Source organism: Elephas maximus, chromosome 20, assembly GCF_024166365.1.
Source record: "Elephas maximus indicus isolate mEleMax1 chromosome 20, mEleMax1 primary haplotype, whole genome shotgun sequence".
NCBI lineage: Eukaryota > Metazoa > Chordata > Mammalia > Proboscidea > Elephantidae > Elephas > Elephas maximus.
Genome location: NC_064838.1, coordinates 3,612,169 through 3,637,998, shown reverse-complemented (window position 1 = coordinate 3,637,998; position 25,830 = coordinate 3,612,169). Strand labels below are relative to the sequence as shown.

Here is a 25,830-nt window from a genome sequence, read left to right as displayed (position 1 = left end):
CCGCCCATAGCCACCCTACAGGACAGAGCAGAACCGCCCGCCCATAGCGACCCTACAGGACAGAGCAGAACCGCCCACTCATAGCGACCCTACAGGACAGAGCAGAACCGCCCACTCGTAGCCACCCTACAGGACAGAGCAGAACCGCCCACCCGTAGCCACCCTACAGGACAGAGCAGAACGGCCCACTCATAGCCACCCTACAGGGCAGAGCAGAACCGCCCACCCATAGCGAACCTACAGACCCTACAGGACAGAGCAGAACTGCCCGCCCATAGCGACCCTACAGGACAGAGCAGAACCGCCCACCCATAGCGACCCTACAGGACAGAGCAGAACTGCCACTCATAGCCACCCTACAGGACAGAGCAGAACTGCCCACTCATAGCCACCCTACAGGACAGAGCAGAACCGCGCACCCATAGCGACCCTACAGGACAGAGCAGAACCGCCCACCCATAGCGACCCTACAGGACAGAGCAGAACCGTCCACTCATAGCGACCCTACAGGACAGAGCAGAACCGCCCGCCCATAGCGACCCTACAGACCCTACAGGACAGAGCAGAACCGCCCGCCCATAGCGACCCTACAGGACAGAGCAGAACCGCCCACCCATAGCGACCCTACAGGACAGAGCAGAACCGCCCACTCATAGCGACCCTACAGGACAGAGCAGAACCGCCCACCCATAGCGACCCTACAGGACAGAGCAGAACCGCCCCATCGAGTTTCCAAGGAGTGCCTGGCAGATTGGAACCGCCGACCCTTTGGTTTGCAGCCTTAGCACTTAACCATTAGGCGACCAGGGTTTCCTGAGCTGTAAATTTCATAGAGGTACAGATTTTCCTTTCTAGTTTAACCAGAAAGTGTATAAAATTGGAATAAAGGTAAATTCAAAAAGCTGTTATTTGGCCAGTGCCTGCTGTGTTTAAACTAATCTCTTCAGATGGAAACAAGCTTGAGGTTTTCACATTCTCTGAATTGTAGATAAATAAAGATATCAAATTTGTATCTTGTAGTAATGGTGAAAATGGAAGGGAAAATAAAGCTCTCACAGTGCTGCAGCCTTACTGAGCACCTCCTGGGCCCTCTTGGCAGCATCAGCATGCAGGAGTTTTAGGAACAGATAACTTCAGGTTCTACTGTTTCTTTTAACTGCTTTTTATTTTTTATGGGTTTTCGTTGTTGTTGTTGTCGTTTAACAGTTTCCCATTACTAGTTTAATGCTTTATTTAATCTCTAACCCCATACAAGGAGCCCTGGTGGCAAAGAGGTTAAGCGCTTAGCTGCTAACCAAAACGTTTACAGTTTACATCTACCAGCCACTCCACGGGAGGAAGGTGTGGCCGTCTGCTTCCATAAAGATTACAGCCTTGGAAACCTGGCGGGGCAGCTCTACTCTGTCCTGTGGTGTCACTAGGAGGCGGAATCAATTAGAGGGCAATGAGGTTTTTAACACCATAAAGGGAGGAGGCGTGGCAGAGTGGAAGGGATGTGGACTTTGAAGCGGCACACCTGGGTTCAAATCCCAGTTCTACCCTCCTTAGCTTTGTGGTTTCAGGCAAGTTACAGCTGCTCCAAGCCTCAGTTCCCTCATCTGTAGTATGAAAGTAATAATTTCTACCTTGCAATGTTAACCACTAAACCACCAGTGTTTCCTAGCACACAGTAGGCAACCAAAAATCTGTATTTATTATAAACACTAATACATTGTTGTGGTTAATCTTTACGTTAATTATTTTAGATTTAGTGGTGTTAAGTATTTTAATTTTTATAACAGCACTGTATAAGGGTAGAGTGTTCCCGCATACTGCACTGTATAAGAGTAGAGTGTTCCCGCATACTATTAGTATCACTAAATCTATTTGTTTTTTCAGCCTGAGCTCCCATTTGGAATAGTAACTGATAGGAATTTACTCTTCACTCTATTAAGCGGCCCCTTCCTCCTCCGGTCCCCCCGCCCAATTATTATTTCCTTTAGCTTTTCAGGAGCCCTGGTGGTGCAATGGTTAAGATCTCAGCTGCTAACCAAAAGGTTGGCAGTTCAAATCCACCAGCCACTGCTTAGAAACCCTATGGAGCAGTTCTACTCTGTCCTCTAGGGTCACTATGAGTCGGACTCGACTGGACAGCAATGAGTTTGGGTTTTTTCAGTAAGTTTGGTTCTGTGCTTTTGTGGAACAACTTTCTGTTCAGCATAGTCAGATGCCACAGGGTCTCATCTTTCCAGGCTGAGGCACTGTCTTCTTCCTGTGTCCTCACAGGGCAGTCTGTTCACCTTGAGGTCACTTTACTAAGCTTGGCCTGAGGGGCTTCTTTAAAGTATCCCAGAACTGTATAGGAATCCTAAAAGTAAATGAATTTAGGCGGGGCTACGAAACAGTATGATAATATTTTTCCCTAATTCCTTTGCTGAACACTTAAGTAATTTTCCCAAGCCACGTCATTGTCGGTACGTGCAAAAGAAAATCAGAATCCCGGCATACTGTGAAGTTTTTATACTTCACATTTAATCAAGAAAATATACTTGATTTGCCCTCAAGAGGGAGCCCTGGTAGTGCAGTGGTTAACAGCTCAACTGCTAACCAAAAGGTCAGCAGTTCTAATCCACCACTGGCTCCTTGGAAACCCTTTGGGACAGTTCTAGTCTGCCCTAGAGGGTCGATATGAGTCTGAACCAACTCAATGGCAACAGGTGTGGTTTTGGGTTTTTTGGACCTCAAGAGGAGGACAATATTAAATGCAACATAGGAGCAAATAACTTTGAAATACTGTGTATCTTGAAGACAAAGAAGTTGAACCAGTGGGTGGACAGTTTCAGTTTATATGGAAAGGGCATTCTGAGTTCTGCCTTGAGGTACCGGAAGTTCTTCGCCCCTATCCTGGCATTCAGGGAGGCACACTCTGGTTGATAACAGTCCCAGTGGGTGGTTCTGGCAGTATGGACAATTCCTGAAATAGCTCTTGCCACTGTTGGAAGAATTCCAGGGGAAGGAGAAGAGAGGGCGTTTAGTAGGCTGTGAATAGAAAGTCTACAACTCTACATTTATATAAGAAAAAATATTTTCCCAGTAATTCCCTGCCCTTATAGCATGAATCAGGGAGCAAAGGATATTCAGGGAGAGAGGAGAGCTCTAGTGAAAACCCCCTCCTGTTTCCAGGGAAACCATGCAGCAAGTTTCCCATCACTCAGTGCTGCCGAATTCTTTTTCAAACATCCCCATTTTATAGAAGAAACAGCAAATCATTGGAACTAACAATAATTTACTGGATATAAAAGAATGTGTGCCTTCTTCATTTTTTCTTAGACACTGAACCTTTCCTCTCTGACTCTTCAGAAAGCAATTTATTAAGCTCACTTTTAGATCTCAGCTCCTACCTAGTTTTAAAAAGTCATCTACCAGCAAAAGAGTTTCAACCTACCCTGGATTCTTCATGCCAACTCCCCAAAGCCAACATATACTTTTGGCTAATTTATTATTTCTAAGCAGTGTCTTTCATCTTTCATCAGAGATAGTTCATCTCTAGTGTTGCAGTTCATTGTGAATTAAATAAACAGCAGTCTCCCATCTTTTCATCTGTCTTCTAGATCCTTTCCATGCTCTGTCGTCTTCTGCAGTTTAACCGATCTCAGTGCACCAGCCGTCTTGTTCTCTGAGTTACTCTTACTGGTTTCTAACACTTAATAGTGTATTGGCTCCCAGTTCAGAAATAGTTTATTGGTTTCTCTTATAAAATTTTAATTACATATTTCATAGTCATTCACCTTGTGTGTATATATTTTTGTTTGCATGCATTATCTTATAATAAATTTTGAAAATATAAGGTGTACTTTGCTTTCACATAAAGCAAAGAGTCATGAGACATAACTGATTGTCCTGACTCTGCTATCTAATTTTCTGTGGTCTTGTTCATTTTCTACCTGTAAAACACCTCATGTTGATAGGGTTATTTTCAGCATCCAAAATATAACACAGAATAAGATTTTGTGTAGTATAGGAAACATGAAGCTCAGAGAACACTAATGGGCTTTTCAGATCAGTCCAATGCACGCCAGGAGGGGATCAAGGCCATGTTTGCTTAGATAGAGGGGCAGCATTTCTCTAGGTTTCAAAATAGTTTTCAGTTAAAGAACGTTGGTTATCTTTACTTTCTAAGATTTAACCCTTTGTCACTCTTCTTAGAGTTCTTTAACCTCTGCAAATAAATCACGCTGACTAAGTAAATGTATTTTCAGTTTCTTTAAGAAAGATAAGGAAGATTAAACCCAGCTGGCAGGTAAATAGCAAGTGTGTTCTCCCCACCGCCCCCCCCCCACGTCTTGGTAAAGTAGCCTGTGTTCACATCAGGCCATGGACCCCTAGGGATCCTGCTTCAGTCCCCTTGTTTTCTTTAGTGCTTGCTTTGTGAATTCACTCTCCTACCTTGCGTTATGACTTCCATGAGGAGGGTTATCACATCCATAGCTCCATCCCAGCCCTGTATCGGGTGTATAGCTCTGTTCTATTCCTGCATTTCCAACCACCCACAAGTCCTATTGTTTCTTCCTCCTCGGTGGCCTCCACTCTGTCCTTCCTCTATTTGTGTTCAAATCACCTCATCGCTGCACCTCTAACCCACCCAGGGTCCTTTGTTCTCAGTACACAGCTCACCCTGGGTGTGGTGCCCATTGTTACCTTCATCCCCAGCCTCTATTAAAATGTGTCCATGTTCAAAGCATAGTTTAAGCCTTCTTCCAATTTTACTGGTGTTCTCTAAACCTCTGTTGTATGTAAAAACAATACCATTCAAAAGATAAAAAAAAAAAACACAGGAGTATAAATTGAATTGGAGCTTATATTTTACAAATCTGGTTTTTCCTTTGGAGCTTTTGAAAATGAGCCCAGAAAATCTGAATAGCTAATTCATTTAAGCTTAATACCTATATTTAAGAAAAGCTTGTGAAGAGATTTTCTTTTTTATAGTGGGGGAGAAGGGTATTGAAATTACCTAAGAAAGCAAACTTTACAAGAACTTTACAGTAGTAGCTTTCAAACTTTTTCTCAACCCACAATTTAAAAAAAAAATTCATTTTATACAGTGACTCAGTACACATAGAAATTTAGCAGAAAGAAATTTTTCACAAAACAAAACTTAACCCTTAAAAAAAAACCAAACCCGTTGCTGTTGAGTCGATTCCAACTCACAGCAACCCTGTAGGACAGAGTAGAACGGCCCCATAAGAGTTTCCAAGGAGCAGCTAGCTGGTGGATTCAAACTGCCAACGTTTTGGCTAGTAGTCGTAGCTCTTAACCACTGCCACCAGGTTTCCATTTAACCCTTATTGCACACAAAACACTATGATACTTTCTGTTCTATTTAATTTAAAAAACGTTGGACCCACTACATTGATGTCGTACCTTGGGTGGGCTGTGACCTGCAGTTTGATGAACATTGCTTTTTACACATCTCTTTACACATAAATAACTGCTACATTAAATACGACTTATTATTTCTTACTCACTGAAAGCAAGTCCACAAAGAAATTCTGATAGGCAATCTTGCCTCATCCAAGTTTCATATACAGGAGTAGGGGTGGGGTGGTGGGTAATGTACATATTCTGTAATTCAGATTGTTCTTCTCCAAGAGTATTTTAATTTACTGAGGTTGCGTTCCATGAGAAATTATGAATACAACCTCAGCAAATGAAAATAATTTTGGAGAAGAACAATCTGAGTCATAGTGTCCCTATAGGACGGAGTAGTACTGCCCCATAGGGTTTCCAAGGCTGTAATCTTTATGGAAGCAGACTGCCACATCTTTCTCCTGTGGACCAGCTGCTGGGTTCGAACAACCAACCTTCTGGTTAGCAGCCAAGTGTTTAGCCACTGTGCCACCAGGGTTCCTAGGGTCACTATAAGTTGGAATGAACTCGGCGGCAACGGTTTTATTCATATTTTTTTTAACAAATAGGCATGGTATAATTGCCTCTGCTTTCAGCCTTTAATTAACTCTGGAACCCAGGATTCCCAGTTCTCTTTGCTAGTGTCCTAAATCTCTGCAATTTCTTCATACCTCACCCTTCCCCCAGTATCCCATTTAGCCATAAATGTTCCAAATCTGTGAACCCAAACCTCATTTTAAATAAATGAAGATTACACTTAATGCAGGGTTCTATATTAGCAGGAGGTGTGTATTCTTGTCATTGCTTTTTGTTGCCTATATGCGTAAAACTCAGAGGATGTCCTGTACGATACAGACCTGTCCTTAGTCACTGGTCCAATCACCGACTAGTGCAATTTGGTGATTTGTTCTCTGCTTTTCAACTCGATGAGATTCACCTGCTGAAACAGAGAAAACATTCATCTACGATTTTAAAAAAATGCCGGCGTGTTTTCATGGGATCTGAAAGCCGATTGAACTAGGCTACCAAATTTATATACCCAGGATTCAGTAGATGTGTTCAGACTGCATGGATGTATACAAAAATGACAGTTTGGAGAAAACTTATGTCAAGTTACTAAAAATTATTGAGTGAAAATTTGTTGAATAGTATTTTCACAGTTTCAAAAGATCACCCACAGATGTCTTATAATTTACAAAGACAATAAGAAATCTTTACAGTAGGAAAATCTGGCAGGTATCTTCTTAACCCAAAGGTGAGAATGACCAACAGCAGGATACACTGACGTCACGGGTCCCTGATAAGCACCAGATGCTCTCCTTGTCAGCACCTGTGGATTTTCATGCCAGAATGTCTCACCTGACCCTAATCATGGCAAAACAATCAGATTAGTCCAAAATGAGGAATAGCCTACAAAAGAGCTGTCTTGGACTCGTTAAAACATCAGTGTCATAAAAGGAAAAAATGGCTGGAGAACTGCTGCTCTAGAATAATGGAGTCTGAGAGATATAACATGTAAATGTAATGAAAGATCTTTGATTAGATCCTGGATCAAAACTAAAACAAAAAGAGGAAGTATAATTGGGATAATTTGCTAATTTGAATTTGGATTGTATACTAGACAACAGTAACGCTTCGGTGTTAAATTTCTATGGTGCGTTAATTGCATTTGACTGAAAGGTAAGATGCCTTGGTTTTTAGATGATACATGTTGAAGTATTTAGAGGTGAAGTGTTGTGACATTTGCAACTAACCCTTACATAGGTCACACATCACACATGCATACAGAAGAGAGATTGCAACGCAGCAGACCTTTACAACTGAAATACAAACTCCAGACAGTGACCCAGTGCTGTTGAGTCGATTCCGACTCATAGCGACCCTACAGGGCAGAGTAGAACTGCCCCATAGAGTGTCCAAGGAGCGCCTGGCAGATATAAACTCTAAGAGTGTAGAAATAGGACGCACTGTCTCTAAATCCCAGGGTGTTGGCCTTGCATGGAGAGGAGGAAGGAAAGGGAAGATAGCACACGAGAGAAGGGGAGAACAAAAAAGCCAAACCCACTGCCATCGAATCGATTCCGACTCAGTGACCCTATAGGACAGAGGAGAACCGACCCATAGGGTCTCCAAGGCTGTAACTTTACAGAAGCAGACTGCCCTGTCTTCCTCCCGCTGAGTGACAGTGGGTTCAAACCACCAACCTTTAGGTCTGCTGCTGAGCACTTAACCACTGTGTCACCAGAGCTCCTGGAGAAGGGGAGAGGAGGAGGGTGCAGATAACAGAGATGGAGTTCAGTCCTTAGACCAAAATACATTGCATATGGGGCAAAGACGTAGGCATAAAAACTAAAACATAATAATTTTGGAAGAAAGCATTGTATTTAGAAGAATTCGCTCATGATTTGAGGGTGGGAAGATCTTTCTAAGTAAGACTAAAAACAAAAAACACACAAGCCATCCAGATTGATAACTACATAAAATTTCAAAACATCTATACAAGAGAAAAAAGTCAAAAGACATTACAATTCAAAGGGCCAGGAACCAATTTCCTTAATACGTGATGAACAGTTTACAGAAGAAGAAAGACAGATGGAAGATTACAGTGCTCAAATCCACTCATCATGAAAGAAAAATGTAACAAAAATAACATGTTTCACACACTAAATTGGCAAGAAGTAAAAAGTTTGATGGGATCTGGCGCTGATGAGAATGAAGAGAAATGGGCTTTATAAACCACTGTAAAACCAAGAAAGGCACAATCACCCTACCTGACTATTCCTTCTCTAGAACTGTGTCTTCCTCTACAAATTTACCCCACAGATACACTGAAAAACGTTTGCTAAGACATACTCATTAGCGTGTTCACCACATCACTGCTTATGAGAAAGAAAAAGAAGTGAACAACCCAGGAGTCCGGCAGTAAGGAACACACCTGCAATGATTACGAAAGGCAGGGAAAGAGACCAAGGTAGACATGTGTGTGTGCCGATATAAAAACATTTCTCAGGTAAACAATAGAATGAAAACACAAGATGCAAAATATTTTTGTAGAATATTTTTTAAATATATAAATGAGAAAAAGATGGGTTTGGGAGTTTTTAAAGTAGCATAGTGAGAATCTTAACAGTAGTTCCCTTTGCAGACAGAAAGAAGACAGGAAGAGATTTACTTTTCATTTAAAAATTGTTTGTACTATGTGAATTTTCAAACCTCATATACAGAATTTAAATTTTTTTTATTTTAACAGCAGTTATATGTATAGATTTTATCTTTTTTATTTTTATGCTTTGTATCCTTTTATGTTAAATAAAAATATTTTTAATAAAATAAGTTCTTTAACAGACCATTCCGGCAAAAGTCAGAAAAAGGGGAAAAGGCAGTAACATGGGAAAAGGTAAAAGTGAAAAGGTAAGATGAAAAAGCTAGAATATAGCAGTGTTTTTAACAAATATGATTGAGATAAATTTCCCTATTAACAAACTCTTGGATTACATCGAAAAAAATTAGTTAATAGATACGTATTAAAGACACATTTGAAATGAAATGAAACAAAAGCGTTCTATGTAAAGGGATGCTCAAAGATAAATGAGGCAAATGCAAAAATAGAATAAAAGTCACAATAAAATGAATGAATTTGAAATTGTACTTGGAAGTCTAGAATCTAAATTACAGACTATTTGGGCATTGATGACAGTAAGAACCCTGCTATATTAATAGTATGTAACTAAAGCCACACTTAGAGGAAAATAGTGCAAAGTGCATTTATTAGTGAACAAGCAGGATTAAAAATAATGAACCGTTCAAGTAAGAAAGCTAGGAAAACAGCATATGAAGTAAAATAAAAAATTAGGAAGTATAAAGATAAAGTAATTCATTAGGAAAAAAATAAAACTGGCAAGTGAAACCAATAGCTGGTAGTTTTGGAAAGAAAAACTATAAGATAAATATCTCCCTAGGATTTAAAAACAAAAGCAAACAAACAAAACAGCTTTAAGATAAAATCTCATCAGGGTGAAAACAAATTACATAAAGCAGAATGAGACATACAGGAAGTGAGGTAGAGCTGTATCTATAGAAATTGTTTTAAAGTTCTAAGAAACTATTGTATACAACTTTATGACATTAAATCTGAAATTGAAATTACATTATTAAAAGTGATCAAATTGAAGATAAATATGCAGTAATCAATTGTTTCCTGTATAGCAGCAGTCAGCAGATATAAAATGTGATGGGAAATGATCCCTTTCATAATAGCTAATACTTAAAAATAAACTTAGCAAAGAATGCAAAACAGCAATGAGAAAAAAAAAACTTTTTCTGTTGAAGTAAAAGGCTTTAGTAAAATGATTGATATTTCATGTTGGGTGTGAGTAAAAAATTCGGTTTTCCCCATTTTACATAAATTTATTTAATTTCTATCTAACTCCCAAAGGAGGAGGATTGATCATGCACTTGTAATTTTATAGATTAATTCTAAAGTTTATCTGGGGGAGTATGGACAGCTAATAATTTTTTTGAAAAGAAAGATTAATGAGGTATAACGTCCTTGTTAGATATTTATATCTATATGTCTCTGTCGATCTATATAATTTTGGTAATTAAGATTTTTGCACATTAATAGACAAAAGATTGGTGAAACAGTAGAAAATCATACATCCAAGTAGACACAGATTCTTAGTCTATAGTAGAGGTGATACTTCAGATCAGGGGAAAAAAGGATTGGGAAAATCAATTTGGGGAATACGTCATTCATATAGGAAAAAAAAAAAAGAACCTTACTTCATACCATATATTCCCAAATGGATTAAATATTTAAATACCTTCAAAATGGATAAATAAAACTAATAAAATATACTATGCTTACTGGGTACTGGTCTTTGCCTGTACTTTGTTAGGCATGGGGAGATAATAGTGAGGCTGACAAATACCATGATGGTAATAGAATTGTGTATAGTTCAGAAAGCTGTTAAGTGGTGGACCTGGAATTCAAATTCAGTTGTGTGACCCCGTATTCTGAATGATTGCTTTAATGGCTTTTTATTACTTTCCAAAGGCTGGACTTTGGAAAAACCGTGCAAGAATACATTTGATGGTTATTTGTCCTTGTTGACAAGGCAAAATTACAACATTTATTTGAATTTTTAGTAAAAACGGAGTATTTGCTCATACATATATTAAAGTTTAGGGGTTGTAACTATTTCCTTGTGCTTTTTTAAAAGAGGCAATTATGTGAGTGGAATATTTTACAGTTCAAACGTGGAACAGCTTAATAACCAGTAAACGAGAGACATATGAGATGGCCACGCCCTTAGTAAGACAGAAAGTAATCCACATCCACAGAGGGGCTTTTTAGTTTAATAGTATATACTATTTTATAAAAGGAATTGTAGATCATTTTTCTAATGATAGAAACAGAATTTTATTATTTTCATTAAGAAACAAGCTTATGTGTTTCAGCTAAAAATATGCTTGAATTGATTGTTTTCCTTTCAATACCTATAAAAATATTTTGTTTAATGTGAGCCTGTAAGTACAAGTTTTTAACCATAGATTAAAATATTTAAAATAAAAATATAACTGTTGGGCTTGGTTCTCAACTCAGACGTCAGTTTTTCACTATATTCATCCTTTGTACTTCTGAAAGTTTTTCAGAACTGAAAATGTGTACTAAAATAAAGTCCAGCTTAGAGAGGAGCCAGAGTCCATAGTCCTCCTAGTAATACATCCATTAAAAAAGTAAATTCCAAAGCTAAAGCTATCAATGACTTTATCAGGGCTCCATTGGGTGAAAGACTGGCTTTGAAATAGACATTCCACAGATGCCAGGTTTTCTCCATGAGCTTGGCTTGCAGCTTTACTAAACTATTGAGACCTAGTATGAAAGTCACCTTCTGTCTTTCCACACGCCTGTTTACTCCATTCCCGCCCCCAACCTTAGATCTGTGAACTACTAGAGACTTAACGTTTAAGTTGTAAAAATTGGAAATTTTAAAAAAGCAAAATGTGCAGTAATTAGCAATATCAAATATGGTAAGTTCTTAATTATCTGTGGGGCAACAACAGTTTTTTAATCCAGGAGTCACGGGTGCAACCACTGGCCATGTTTCTAAACCCTGTTTTCATTCTGAGCACTGGTGAATGTGAAATTAATGGAAATTATTTTATTTTTAATCCAGGAAAATTGAAATGACAAATTACTAGGAGAAATAAATCATGTGATACATTCCTAAGTTAGAGATAAATGTTGGATCCACCACCTCCACTAGTCAGTAAAGTCAAGGAGTTGCTACAGATTCTCCTTTCTCTCCAAACATGAGTTTCAATTCTATATTCCAGTGGTTTCCAGACTTTGGGACTTAACAGAACTGTCAGAGAGAAATCTGGGGCTCTGATAAAGTCATTGCCAACTTTTTAAGTTTTTATTTTACGAAGTGAGAGTTAAAAAACAAAACAAAACACAGATACACATATATTCCATCAGAATCATTTCATAGAAGAAAGACCACTTTAACACCAGCCAAGTAGGAAGTAATAAAGGACATTCCTTACACAGAAAACACTTAGCTTTATAAAAATGTCAGACCATTAAACTTACTCTTTTTACTTTGCTGGAGATGGCTGTAAACTTCTTTGCCATACTTGGGAACCACTGTTTTAGACCAAAGATAACTTACCTTTAGGGAAAAAAGTCTAATCAATAGAAAAGGAAGGGAGGGAGGGATAATATTCACTTTGGTATTTTTAGACATAATAAATTAGGAAGTACTTGTTTCTTTTATATGTTTCAAGATCTAGCCAAGATGGATATGTTTTTAATACTCTAGATTAGATTAGCTCAGGTCATTCTATTTTTATAAATTTATCTCACTTGTAAAAGAAACCATGGCCTTGCCCTTTGACTCCTCTTTTACGGGGAGAGTCAGTCTTTTTCTCATTTTAGTTTCCATACATCTGTTGGGTGTTAACTACTTAATAAAACATGGGGGTCATTTTCCTACAAATAGGAATGCTTACATCACTGAGAATTTCTTTTCAGAAATGTTCTTTGCTTAAAAATATCATTAGCACATTCCTAACAAAACTGAACCACAGCAAACTTAAAAGTGATGTAAAAGACAATGTACTGAAGTCTTGTGGCAAGAACTAAAAAGGTCAGATGTTGAGTTTTATACTCTTAAGTAAGTGTCAGAGAATTAAAATTCATCCAAAATGCCTTTGTCAGAGACAGTGTGTGAGTTGTCTGGGGATGATACAGTAGTCCCGATACACTTACCCATTGAGGTTTTGACTAACACAGATCAAAGAGTCTCGGAAAGGTCACTAAAGCTGTTATGCTAATATCTGTCACCAGTGTGTACAGAAAGCCTAAAGCGTTGCCCGGAATGCAGTGGTTTGGTCCTTGAATACCTTTGATCCTTATCTAGAAATTCTGCTAGCATATGTCATATAATTGAGCTATGATCTTTTATTGCTGCAATTAAAACTTTTCAAATGCCTTAAATTATCTCCACCCAAGCTAAAAGTCCTGACCATTGTTTAAAAAGTTAGGTTAGTGATTTGTAAAATGATGTGGTTGACTCTAGGTTCTCCTTGCTCTCCACACCCTCCTTGCATGGGATTTCTCTTACAATTTTCATTTAAATCTCACCAAACAGCATAATGGTCTTAAAGTTTGTTCAGTCATTTGACTTCCTTTATCACACAGAGATGGCAAACATTCTGTTGCCAACTTGAAGTGGCTCCAAGCAGCAAGACTGGAAGGATATGAAGCCAGTAAAAGCTTATCAACTGATTCATTGATATGCTGTAAATTCCAGGCTTTTCATTTTGCTTTTGAGGGTTACCATAAGTCAACACATTAGTAAGCAATTTGCTGACATTAAGATGGATTACTTAAAAAGGCCTCCTGGGTAGACAAAGTTCACCTGGGTACTTTTGTTAGTTTTCTTTTCTTTTTAATGTTTAGCTAGTTTGTTACTTGTAAGTGACCAGAAATTTCTTTGCATTATCAATAACCCAAACTCTTATTTACTTGCATTATCAAGTAAATGAAATATATGAGGCTTAAAAGAAAAAATATATTAAGACATTTATTTTTCGAATTGAAAATTTTTATGTCTCTCATCTATTTCTGTAGCTGTTATTGTGTGCTGTCGAGTTCATTCCAACTCATAGTGACCTCACAGAACAGAGTGGAACTGCCCCACAGGGTTTCCAAGGCTGTAATCTCTACGGACGCAGATGGTAAGGTCGGTGGGTTTGAACCGCCAGCCTTTCAGTTAGCAGCTGAGCACTGAACCACTGCACCACCAGGGCTCCTTTATTTCTATAGGATTAATAATATTAGTTGTTACTTTAAAAACTAAAACTCAGTTGTCAATTATTTTTTTGCCAGATCAGACCCTTGTAATTACTAGGGTCATCTGGCCCATATAAACAGTGAGGAAATAAATAAAGGAGGAACCTTGAACGATAAGAATGTAATATTTAAGAAACATTGACTAATAGCTACACTTAGGACAATACTTTGAACTGACTACAACAGGTAATCAATAAATATATGTTGATTTGACTTTTAAAAATACTGTCTTTGTTAACTTTCAGATACTTGAAGCTACAAGAATAAGGACAAACTGGTTCACTTTTACAAATTTGCCACAAAAAGACATCCTAATGTCAGTGTTAAAGCTAAATGTTGATATTTTATTGAATCGTGACACTGGGAGTAACTTCAAAATCATTCCAGACAGGCTCTTACTCATCTTTTTTTACATCATCTAAAATGAAATCTACTGCCCTCCTTTGGCATATAAACATTTTAGCCATAGCTGTGTCCTCATTCCTAACCTATTGCAAACTTAAAAGATGCTTATGGAATGATACTACAGGGCGCTGTGCTAAGGGCCATACTACAGGGCGCTGTGCTAGAGGCCATACAGAGATGAATCAGGTGACTCAGTGAATTTAAGGCACTTATTTTTATTTGAGATAAGAAATACACACAGGAAAAAGATAACTCCAGCTAGTGGGTGATAAGTGTCAAGTGAAGGGGACAGAAGTATACTCTAAGAGTTAAGAGAAGAGAAGCAAGGAAAGAAATCACTTCCAGCTGAAGTAGACTGGGAATCATATGTAGAATTTTCAGTAATCATTCATATAAATGAAGTCAAGGAAACAAAAATACAAGAATTGTTCATCAACTGAATAAGCTAGTATGGCCAGATCATAAGATTCATACAAGAAAGTATGGAGGGAAAGGATTGGAGCGAGCCCATGAGGGCTTTGGCTTACAGATGGTAGAAAACTACTGAAAGATTTTGATCAGTCAAATCATGTGCTGAAAATAGTGTTCTAAGAGGACAACACCGAGAACATACAACAGATTGTCAGAAAGCGAGGCTGATGGTGGAACAACAGGCCGGGAGGCAGCCTGGGCTCCAGTGACCTGCAGTTCTAAGCCAGCCACTTCTAAGTCCATCCTTTGACTCTACGTGTTGCCTGCCTCCTTCTTCCCTTAATCCCCCACGCGACTCCTGAATCTTTCCAGAGTGCCTTCAGTTGCCTCCCTCTTTCTTCTCGTTCCCGTTACATAGCCTAAGCCCTCTGCTACAGCACTGCACACATTAAATTGTCAGTATTTGTTTCCATGCCTATTTTTTCCCGCAAAATTGTAAGTTCCTTTTTGGTAGACCATGAATTAGTCACCTTTGTATCCTCAGGTCCACTACAGTGCCTACTGTATAGTAGATCAGCAATCCCAAACTATTTTAAGGCCCAAACCCTTTAGGAATTGTCATAACCATTTTTATCACTCACCATGCATGGTAAATTAAAAGCAAAAATTATTTACTTTAGACTGAATGAAATTTATTTTAATAGTGTTTAACTACCATTATATAGAAAGGGAATTGTTATTTTTCTCATTGAAGAAATGCTGCTCAATAAGAAAGTATGATTTGTTAGCAAGTTTGGAAGCGATTTTTTTTTAGGCAGGCTGAATGGATATTAAAATATAAATTGAAATTTAACTGTGTGTAATAGCATTAAAGGAGCCCTGGTGGCACACTGGTTGAGAATTCAGCTGCTAACTAAAAGATCAGCAGCTCGAATCCACCAGCTGTTCCTTGGAAACCCTATGGGGCAGTTCTACTCTATTGGATAATGTCGCTGGGAATTGGAATCAACTCGACAGCAACCAGTTTGGTTTTTAATAGCATTAAAATGGATCAAAACTGCTTTCATAGACTGACACTTGGAATTTGTGCACTTTGCAAAACCTAATTCTAAATGATAACTAACAGAGGATTTAAGCTCCTATTCACCAGCTCTTCTGCACAATCCACAGTGTGGGTGTGGACAGTCCTCATGCATTCATTCATTCATTTATTCATTCATCAAGTGCCCAGTGATGGTCTCGGTGTGGGTGTGGATAGTCCTCATCCATTCATTCATTCATTTATTCATCCATCAAGTGCCCAGTGATGGTCTCAGTGTGGGTGTGGTTAGTCTTCATCCATCCATTCATTCATTTATCAAGTGCCCAGTGATGGTCTCAGTGTGGGTGCAGATAGTCCTCCTCATCCATTCATTCATTCATCAAGCGCCTCGTGATGCTCTCAGTGTGGATGTGGTTAGTCTTCATCCATCCATTCATTGATTCATCAAGTGCCCAGTGATGGCCTCAGTGTGGGTGTGGATAGTCCTCATCCATCCATTCATTCATTCATCAAAAGGGCAGTGATGGTCTCTATGCTGGTTCCTGCCCAAGGTACTGGAGGAACTAGAGCTATCAGCTGCAAGTGTACCCTGCCTTCAGGGGTGGGATAAATAAAATACGTTGTTAAAAATACAAATTTAAAGAATAAGTGTCATGAATAAAAATATAAACACAGGACAGAGAGTAAGTTGGGTAACAAGGTTTTAAGATAAGGTGAAAATTGCTGAGGAGATGAAATTTGAACAAAAACCTAAATGGAGGGAATGACCCAGCCCAAAACCCGAGGGAAAATGTTCCAGATAAAGAGAAGAGCAAGTCCTGATACCCTGAAACAGGAGTTTGCCGTGTTTCAGGAACAGAAGGCCAGTGTGGCTAAAGTGATTGTTCCAATATTATGGGAAACCCTTTGAGAGTTCCAATCAGGAGAAATAACGAGGCAATCGACTTATACTTTCTAAAGATGGCTTTGTTGAGTGGTAAGCAGATTATGGGGAGGGATCAGAATTAGAAATTAACCCATCGTGAGACTTTTGCATTAGCGAGAGATGGGGGCTTTGACTGAGGCAGTTGCTTTGGAAATTGGGAGAGTGTTCACATTTGGGAAATGTTTCAGAGGTAGACTAAAAGGGTTCGCTGGTGAATTGGACTGGGGGTTTGGGGAAAAGAGGTGAATTAAGGTTGACTCCTAGGATTTCGGCCTAAGTAACTGATACTATATACAGAAATAGAGAAGACTAGAGAGAGGCAGGTTTGGGGGGTAGTCAATCAGAGTTCTGTTTTAGATACGTTAAGTTTGAGATGCCTATTGGATGTGAAGGCCGAAGTGTCAGGCAGGCAATTGTATATACCTGATTAGAGCTAAGGATAGAGTGCAGAGTTCTATGAAGATTATTTAAAGGGTCTTGCTCTACAAAGAGTATTTAAAACCATGGAAGTATGTGAGATCCTAAAGGAAAAAGGTATGGTAGAGAAGAGGACTTAGGGCCAAGCCCTGACATGGTTCACTTGAGGAGGCTGAGAAGTGGCTAGTGAACTAAGAGGGAAATCAAGAAGACACTCGTGTCTTTGAAGCCAAATATATAAATCATTTCAAAAAAGAGGAAATTACCAGTTGTAATAAATGATGCTGAGAAGTTGAACCAAATAAATATTGAGAATTAACCATTAAATTTTGTATGAGGCCATCACTGGTCATCTCAACAACAGTGGTTTCTCCTGAGTGGTGGGAATGAAAGCCAAATTGGAGTGGGAGCAAGAGGATCTAAGGGCAGCTGTGGAGAATGTGAGGGCAGACAATCTTTCAAGGTGTTCTACCATAAAGAAATAAGGGGGTGCTTATAGCAGAAGCGGAAACCCTGGTAGCACAGTGGTCAACTCGACGGCAACAGTTTTTTTTACGGATAGCAAAAGTGAAGTCTAGGGATATTTTGCATGTTTTTAAAATGTGAGGTATTATAACAGGTTTGTATGCTGATGGAAAGATTCAAGAGAAAGGGAGATACTGATGCAGAAGAGTGTGAGATTATTTACAAGGGCAGAGTTCTCCGTTAGATAAGAGCAGATAGGACCTAGCACTTAGGTGGACGTTTTCAGACAAACAAGGCTTGAATAGGTTTGCCACTAAAATAACTTCATTAAAGGAAATTCTTCAGGATGCATTTCATGAAGAAATAAAATGATCCCAGATAGCAAGTCTGAGATGTGAGGAGGGAGTGCAAAAATGTGGTAAAAGTGTGGATAAATCTAAATAGACACTTAAAAAAAAATAGCAAAGAATAATGTGGTATGGGGTTAAAAGAGAGTTTAAATACATGGCAATAGTAACATAAGTCAGAAGAACACTGGCTTAAAGTGTCTAAGATCCTTGTATTTGAGAGGATAAAAATATTAACTTCAGACTTTAATAATTTAAGTATGCATTTCTAGGGTAATGGCAAAAAGAACAGAAACAGAGAAACTAGAGCACTGGAAACAGAACCACCAGAATGGAATTAAAGGGAATGTTGACACATTGCGGAAAATGTGAGTTATGTCGCTGAACCATTTATATAGAAATTGTCAAATGGGAACCTAATTTACTATGTAAACTTTCACCAAAACACAATAAAATATTATTTTTAAAAAGAAGAGAATAGAAACAGAATGTTAACCTTTGAAGTAGTAAAGAGAAAAAATGGAAGCAGAAATTTTCAATTGAAAAGATTAAAACAAACAAATGGCAGCACAAATGCAAAACAAGATGGAATTAGAATTCATGTGTCAACATTTACGTAAATCTGAGCAAATGCTCCAATAAAAAAAAATCCAGTTACATGTTATTTAGAAGAGATGCATGAAAACAAAGTTTAAAAAAACAAAGAGGAAAATGTTTACAGGAGAACTATAAAGAAGAGAGCTGGTGTACTGATACCATACAAAATAGATTCTAAAGACAAAGACACAGAGCACTGTGTCCAGCAATCGTTTCAAAGTGCAAACGGATCATTTATAAAAAATGACCACGTATTGGACCGTAATGCAAACTTCATTGTAGTTTAAGGAATTTAAAACGTGCAGACCATGGTCTCTAACCACACTGTACTTCGGCATAGATAAAAATGAAAAGATAACTAGAAATATCTCACATGTTTGAAAATTAACACAGTCCTAAATAACCTGTTGGTCAAAGAAGAAATTATAATAGAAATTAGAAAACATTTTAAACTGAATAAATAGAAAAAATACATATCAAAGCTAGTGGGGATATGAGTGAAGCAATGTTTATTTCCTCAATAATAGGTATCTTTTGTAGAAGCAAACATCCAAATAATTAGTTCTTACATATTATATTATTATGTTACATATTATATAACATATCTTAAGCATCATATTTGCTTTCATTACATCATACCAATTACCATCAAGCTTGCAGTATTAAGCATTAAGATCCACCCTCACCCCAAATTTATTTGTTGTATTTGCATAACTGACAAGTCCAATTTTTCAACAAGCATTTATTAAGTGCAGTGTGATCAGTGCAGGTCCCTGCGTGGCACAAGCAGTTTGTACTCAGCCAGTAACTGAGAGGCGGTTTGAATCTACCCAGCACTGTTGTGGAAAGAAGGCCTAGTGATCTACTTCTGTAAGATTAAAATCCAGTTGCCGTGGAGTCAGTTCTGACTCATGGTGACACCACGTATTGCAGAGTAGAACTGCTGTCTGCAGCTTTTCATGGCTGTGACCTTTCAGAAGCAGATTGCCAGGTCTTTCTTCAGAGGAGCCACCCAGGGACTCTTCTGTAATATCCCCTTACCCATATGTACCTCCTTTAGTAACTCAGCCACAAATGTTCTCTGATGTCATATTCAGCCTTGAATAGTCACCGTTAGCATACATGTCATTATGCTAATACATGTCTTTATGCTCGACACTCATGAGCAAGTTTCAGAGTCTCCTCTGACATCCATCTTGGTCTTTTCCTTCTTTCCTGTCTTTTCAGTGCCCTCTTGCTTTCTTCATGGATGATGTCCTTGATGTCATCCCACAACTCGTCCGGTCTTCGGTCACTAGTGTTCAATGCGTCAAATCTATTCTTGAGATGGTCTCTAAATTCAGGTGTGATATGCTCAAGGTCATATTTTGGCTCTCGTGGACTTGCTCTGATTTTCTTCAGTTTCAGCTTGAACTTGCATATGAGCAATTGATGGTCTGTTCCACAGTTGGCCCCTGGCCTTGTTCTGACTGCTGATATTGAGCTTTTCCATTGTCTCTTTCCACAGATGTAGTCAATTTGATTTCTGTATGTTCCATCTGGTGAGGTCCATGTGTGTAGTTGCTGTTTATGTTGGTGAAAGAGGGTATTTGCAATGAAGAAGTTGTTGGTCTTGCAAAATTCTATCATTCGATCTCTGGCATTGTTTCTATCACCAAGGCCATATTTTCCAACTACTGATCCTTCTTCTTTCTTTCCAACTTTTGCATTCCAATCGCCAGTAATTATCAATGCATCTTGATTGCATGTTCAATCAATTTCAGACTGCAGCAGCTGATAAAAATCTTCTATTTCTTCATCTTTGGCCCTAGTGGTTGGTGTGTAAATTTGAATAATAGTCGTATTAACTGCGTATGGATATTATTCTATCACTGACAGCGTTGTACTTTAGGATAGATCTTGAAATATTCTTTTTGATGATGAATGCAACACCATTCCTCCTCAAGTTGTCATTCCCAGCAGATTTCAAAGGACCTCTTGAGAAGACAAAGTATTACAATGACATGTGCAAAGAGCTGGAGATGGAAAACCAAAAGGGAAGAACACGCTCAGTGTTTCTCAAGCTGAAAGAACTGAAGAAAAAATTCAAGCCTCGAGTTGCAATAGTGAAGGATTCCATGGGGAAAATACTAAACGACACAGGAAGCATCAAAAGAAGATGAAAGGAATACACAGAGTCATTATAACAAAAAGAATTAGTTGATCTTCAACCATTTCAAGAGGTGGCATATGATCAGGAACCGATGGTACTGAAGGAAGAAGTCCAAGCTGCTCTGAAGGCATTGGCAAAAAACAAGGCTCCAGGAATTGATGGAATATCAATTGAGATGTTTCAACAAACAGATGCAGCCCTGGAGGTGCTCACTCGTCTATGCCAAGAAATATGGAAGACAGCCTCCTGGCCAACTGACTGGAAGAGATCCATATTTATGCCTATTCCCAAGAAAGTTGATCCAACTGAATGTGGAAATTATAGAACAATGTCATTAATATCGCATGCAAGTAAAATTTTGCTGAAGATCATTCAAAAACGGCTGCAACCGTATATTGACAGGGAACTGCCAGAAATTCAGGCCAGTTTCAGAAGAGGGCGTGGAACCAGGGATATCATTGCTGATGTCAGATGGATCCTGGCTGAAAGCAGAGAATACCAGAAGGATGTTTACTTGTGTTTTATTGATTATGCAAAGGCATTCGACTGTGTGAATCATAACAAACTATGGATAACACTGTGAAGAATGGGAATTCCAGAACACTTAATTGCGCTCATGAGGAACCTTTACATAGACCAAGAGGCAGTTGTTTGGACAGAACAAGGGGCTACTGATTGGTTTAAAGTCAGGAAAGGCGTGCGTCAGGGTTGTATTCTTTCACCATACCTATTTAATCTGTATGCTGAACAGATAATACGAGAAGCTGGACTATATGAAGAAGAACAGGGCATCAGGATTGGAGGAAGACTCAAAAACAACCTGAGTAATGCAGATGACACAACCTTGTTTGCTGAAAGTGAAGAGGACTTGAAGCACTTACTAATGAAGGTCAAAGACCACAGCCTTCAGTATGGATTACGCTTCAACATAAAACAAAAATCCTCACAACTGGACCAATGAGCAACATCGTGATAAACGGAGAAGAGATTGAAGTTGTCAAGGATTTCATTTTACTTGGATCCACAATCAACAGCCATGGAAGCAGCAGTCAGAAATCAAAAGACGCATTGCATTGGGCAAATCTGCTGCAAAGGACCTCTTCAAAGTGTTGAAGAGCAAAGATGTCACCCTGAAGACCAAGGTGTGTCTGACCCAAGCCATGGTATTTTCAATCGCATCATATGCATGTGAAAGCTGGACAATGAATAAGGAAGACCAAAGAAGAGTTGACACCTTTGAATTGTGGTGTTGGCGAAGAATATTGAATGTACCGTGGACTGCCAAAAGAATGAACAAATCTGTCTTGGAAGAAGTGCAGCCAGAATGCTCCTTAGAGTCAAGGATGGAGAGACTGCATCTTACATACTTTGGACATGTTGTCAGGAGGGATCAGTCTCTGGAGGAGGACATCATGCTTGGCAGAGCACAGGGCCAGCGGAAGAGAGGAAGACCCTCAACAAGGTGGACTGACACAGTGGCTGCAACAATGAGCTCAAGCATAACAACAATTATAAGGATGGTGCAGGACCGGGCAGTGTTTCGTTCTGCTGTGCATAGGGTCGCCATGAGTCGGAGCCAACTCAACGGCACCTAACAACAACAACAACAACAAGCATACATGTCTTATTTCCTTTATATAGAATGTAAATTCCTGGAGGGGAAGGAATGTCGTATTTAATATTGAAAAGGTTTAAAAAAATCTAAAACCATTGCCATCTAGTTAATTCCAGCTCATGGTGACCTCATGTTTTATAGAGTAGAATTGGACTTCATATGGTTTTCTTTGCTGTAATCTTTACGGAAGCAGATTTCCGGTTCTTTCTTCCATAGTGCTGCTGGAGGGTTCCACCCTACAACCTGTTGATTAGTAGCTGAGCACAAACTGTTTGTGCAACCCAGGGAGCCATTGAAAATACTGTGTAATATTTTTTAAAGGTTTTTTTCACATCTGTTATTCAATCTTTAAATCCTCTCAAGGGTTTTAATACAATGCATTGACCACATCAAAACCCAAACCCGTTTGTTGCCATCTAGTTGATTCTGACTCATGGTGGCCCCATGTTTGTCAAAGTAGAACTGTGCTTCATGAGGTTTTCAATGGCTATATCTTACACAGTGAAAAAGAAAAACAAAACAAGAAACCAAACCTGTTGCAAAGAGATATAAGCTGGCTCTAGTACTCAATGGCACCTTTGTTTTTTTTTGTTTTTTTTTTAGTTTCCAAAAGCCTGGCAATAGCTCTAGGAAAATTGTGGCATTGTGCAGTGAAAAAAAAAACAAAACAACTAAACTCACTGTCAAGTCGATTCCAACTCTTAGTGACCCCATAGAACAGAGTAGAACTGCCCCGTAGAGTTTCCAAGGAGCGCCTGGTGGATTTGAACTGCCGACCTTTTGGTTAGCAGCTGTAGCTCTTAACAGCTGGGCCACCAGGGTCTCCATGCAGCAAAAGCCCTCCATAAATATCAGAATTAAAGAGTCCAGAGCAGGGTGATAATGGGACGAATTTTTTAAAATTCTAATTCGTCTCTCAATTTTTCATTTCAAATGTATTCTTTTGGCTTACAACCAAGTGAACTTTTTTGATAATATGTCCATATATATCATCTGGATTTGTAGTTTAAGTAATTAGTCACATGGACCTTTTCCCAAAAGTTATCATACACAAAACAGAGATTTGAGGAAAGTTAATAAAATAGACTATTGAGAGTCAAGAAAATTCTTCCCTTAAGTCTATCCCAAAACTTTAGAAATCGATGTGTAAGTTTGCACATCCTCTCTGTCCTTTTCAGTTCACAGAAATCAGTCACCGAATATTATGTTCATATGATACAAACATAGATGAGCTCTTCTCAGAAATTGAGCACTGCTTAGCTGTAAACAGAGGCATCCTTCAGCAGCTGGAGGAAAAGTGTGGTCGTGAAATTACAGACGAAGACTGGGAGAAAATTCAAATTCAGGTAAGTTTAGAGTGGCAGCCCCGTCAGTAAGCGCACAGGTAGCCAAAAGCGTGCAACAGAGTGACACTGACAGGGAAGCTCAGCTAGATTGATTTTACCAGTTTCTGGAGCATTCATTTTAGGGTGAAGCCCGGTGGTGCGAAGTCCAGACTACTCAGCCTGGCTGCGGCCTGGCTCCAGCAACGGGGCTCCCTCGGGCTTCAGTCATGACAACAGTGATTATTTCCAAGGTCCCTGCAATTTAAAATTCTGGTTTAATGGTGCCATTCTATGAAGATGAAAACATTTAAGGGAAACAAACAAACAAAAAACCGCCACATATCTTACCTTCATGGGAAGTTTTCCTGGAAGTTCTAGCTTGTCCTCTTTCATCCATAGTAGCCCATGGGAACTTTGAAATAACTGTAAAACACCAAGACCTAGGGAAAAACTTACTTAAAAAATGAGGAAAATTTATAAAGAAGTTTAGCAGCTAATTAGAGTCAACTATTTGAGAAAAACTACTTATTGCTTAATCAAAAGGAAATTATTACTATTCAGCATTTTATAAAATATTTTTGTTTTAAAGTCATGCGTTAGAGATGGATTTCTATGACCCTTCTGTTTTTCATAACAGTAATATATATAATGTTATTTTAACACAGAGTGAACCTGTTTTTTAAGAAGATACATGTCTTGGTGTTTATTTCTCATTTACATTAAGTAACTTTCTATTATGATGAGACAAATAGCCCCCATAAACTCATTTCTACTCCTGTGTTACAGGCACTGCATCAGGAGATCAATGAATGCTCCATCTGCCTCACCCCACTCTCATTTAACAGCAATTTCCAAAGTGCATCCTCGGGGAACAGTCCGAACCAGCGTTCTCGGGAGACAGTTCTCTTGTCTTGCTCACATATGTTCCATCACACTTGTCTTCTCGCTTTAGAAGAGTTTTCCTTGGGAGAGATACACACTTGTCCTCTGTGCCGCTCTTGCTATCAAAAGAAAATTCTTGAATGCTGAATTCATATTCAGGAAAAATGATATAATTCTGGGGAAAAATTTACCTTAATTTTTTAAGAATTACAATGAGTTTGGTGTTAAGTACTATAGTATAAGTGGTTCGGCAAAGAAATAAGCTATTAGTAGTTGTGCATAAGATCTCACTACATTTTAAAAGCTGGCTACTCATTCAGTTTTAGTCTTTCGTCTTTAAGAAGCAAGTTCAAATTCATGAGTTTAGTAAGTTGAAATAAATGAAGAGTTGGCAGAAAATTGAGACTCAGAGGTTCTATAATTTACTGATTTGCTATGCTTCTAATCGATCAGTTGGGATTGCTTATAAGAACATTAAAATTACTGACCACTTGTCAGTTCCGATTGGTACCAAGTGGGTTTACCAGAATTTCTGTAGCACACTATCTCTGAGGCCAGACCCAAGTGCATTGTTACTTAAAATAATAGTAGCTAGTGTCAGATCGACAAACTAGCAAAGTAAAAGCACTCTTTAAATATGTTCTAATGTTTTCCATCAAGTATTTTAAAGCCCTCTGCCATCCCTAACATTTGTTTTGTAACAATTGCTGTTGTCTTTGAGCACTTTGAATATATAAACTGAAAATATAAAAATAAGAAATTCAGTGATATTTAATGTTTCAGCACCAGAAAATGGCAAATCAAACTTTAATGACTTAAAACAATTTATACCTTTTTAGCTCATACATAAAGAAAACCAAGAAAATCTTTCGATAAGTGTGTTTGACCCTGATTTTGAACAGGATCTTGCAACACAAAACAGTTGTATTGGTTAGGTCAATACTCACGTCTTTAACAGATGAAGCCCCAAATCTCAGTGGCTTACCAAAACAGAATGCTATTTCTAACTTATACTAAATCCTCTTAGCAGCAGGTTGAGGTGGGGGCAAGGGTTCTGCTCCAGTCTTTCAAGGCCTAGGATCTTTCCATCTTGGGGCTCAGCCGTCTCCTTTACCCTTGGAGGCTCCTAGTGCATTCTCTCATCTAGCTGGGAAGGAGCAGGCGGAGATTTTGGGGGCCATGCTTGGAAGCAGTACACATCACTCCAGCCACACCTAACTACAAGGCTGGCAAGGAAACAGTGTAGCTCCTCCCGCACCACCTGAGGAAAAAGGCAAAGAGGTTGCCAACCAGGTGCATAAATGTCTAGGGCATGAAATAATCCATTATATAATGTGGGAAGGACTATGAAAATTTATATTCCTATTTATTTTTTATGTCATCATTTTAAATACTTTTGTGTGTTCTGAGTTACCTTAGTTACAGCTGCACACGCACACACATGATTTATAAATAAATATGCATATATTGGCATGTCCTCAAACATTTTTTAGTGATGGG

At 38.7% G+C, this 25,830-nt stretch overlaps 1 protein-coding gene across 3 annotated transcripts in view; it reads left to right on the top strand.

Annotated features, from left to right (window-relative positions):
• The window catches only part of RNF32 (ring finger protein 32), a 61,533-nt gene extending 36,986 nt beyond the window's left edge, over nucleotides 1–24,547 (top strand). For all 3 annotated transcript variants that reach the window (XM_049862916.1, XM_049862914.1, XM_049862917.1), the window contains 2 exons: nucleotides 23,302–23,469; nucleotides 24,235–24,547. In XM_049862916.1, the coding sequence (XP_049718873.1) occupies nucleotides 23,302–23,469; nucleotides 24,235–24,477 (411 nt within the window). In that variant the 3' untranslated portion in view covers nucleotides 24,478–24,547. The remainder of the gene's footprint in view (nucleotides 1–23,301; nucleotides 23,470–24,234) is intronic.
• The last annotated feature ends 1,283 nt before the right edge of the window (nucleotides 24,548–25,830 follow it).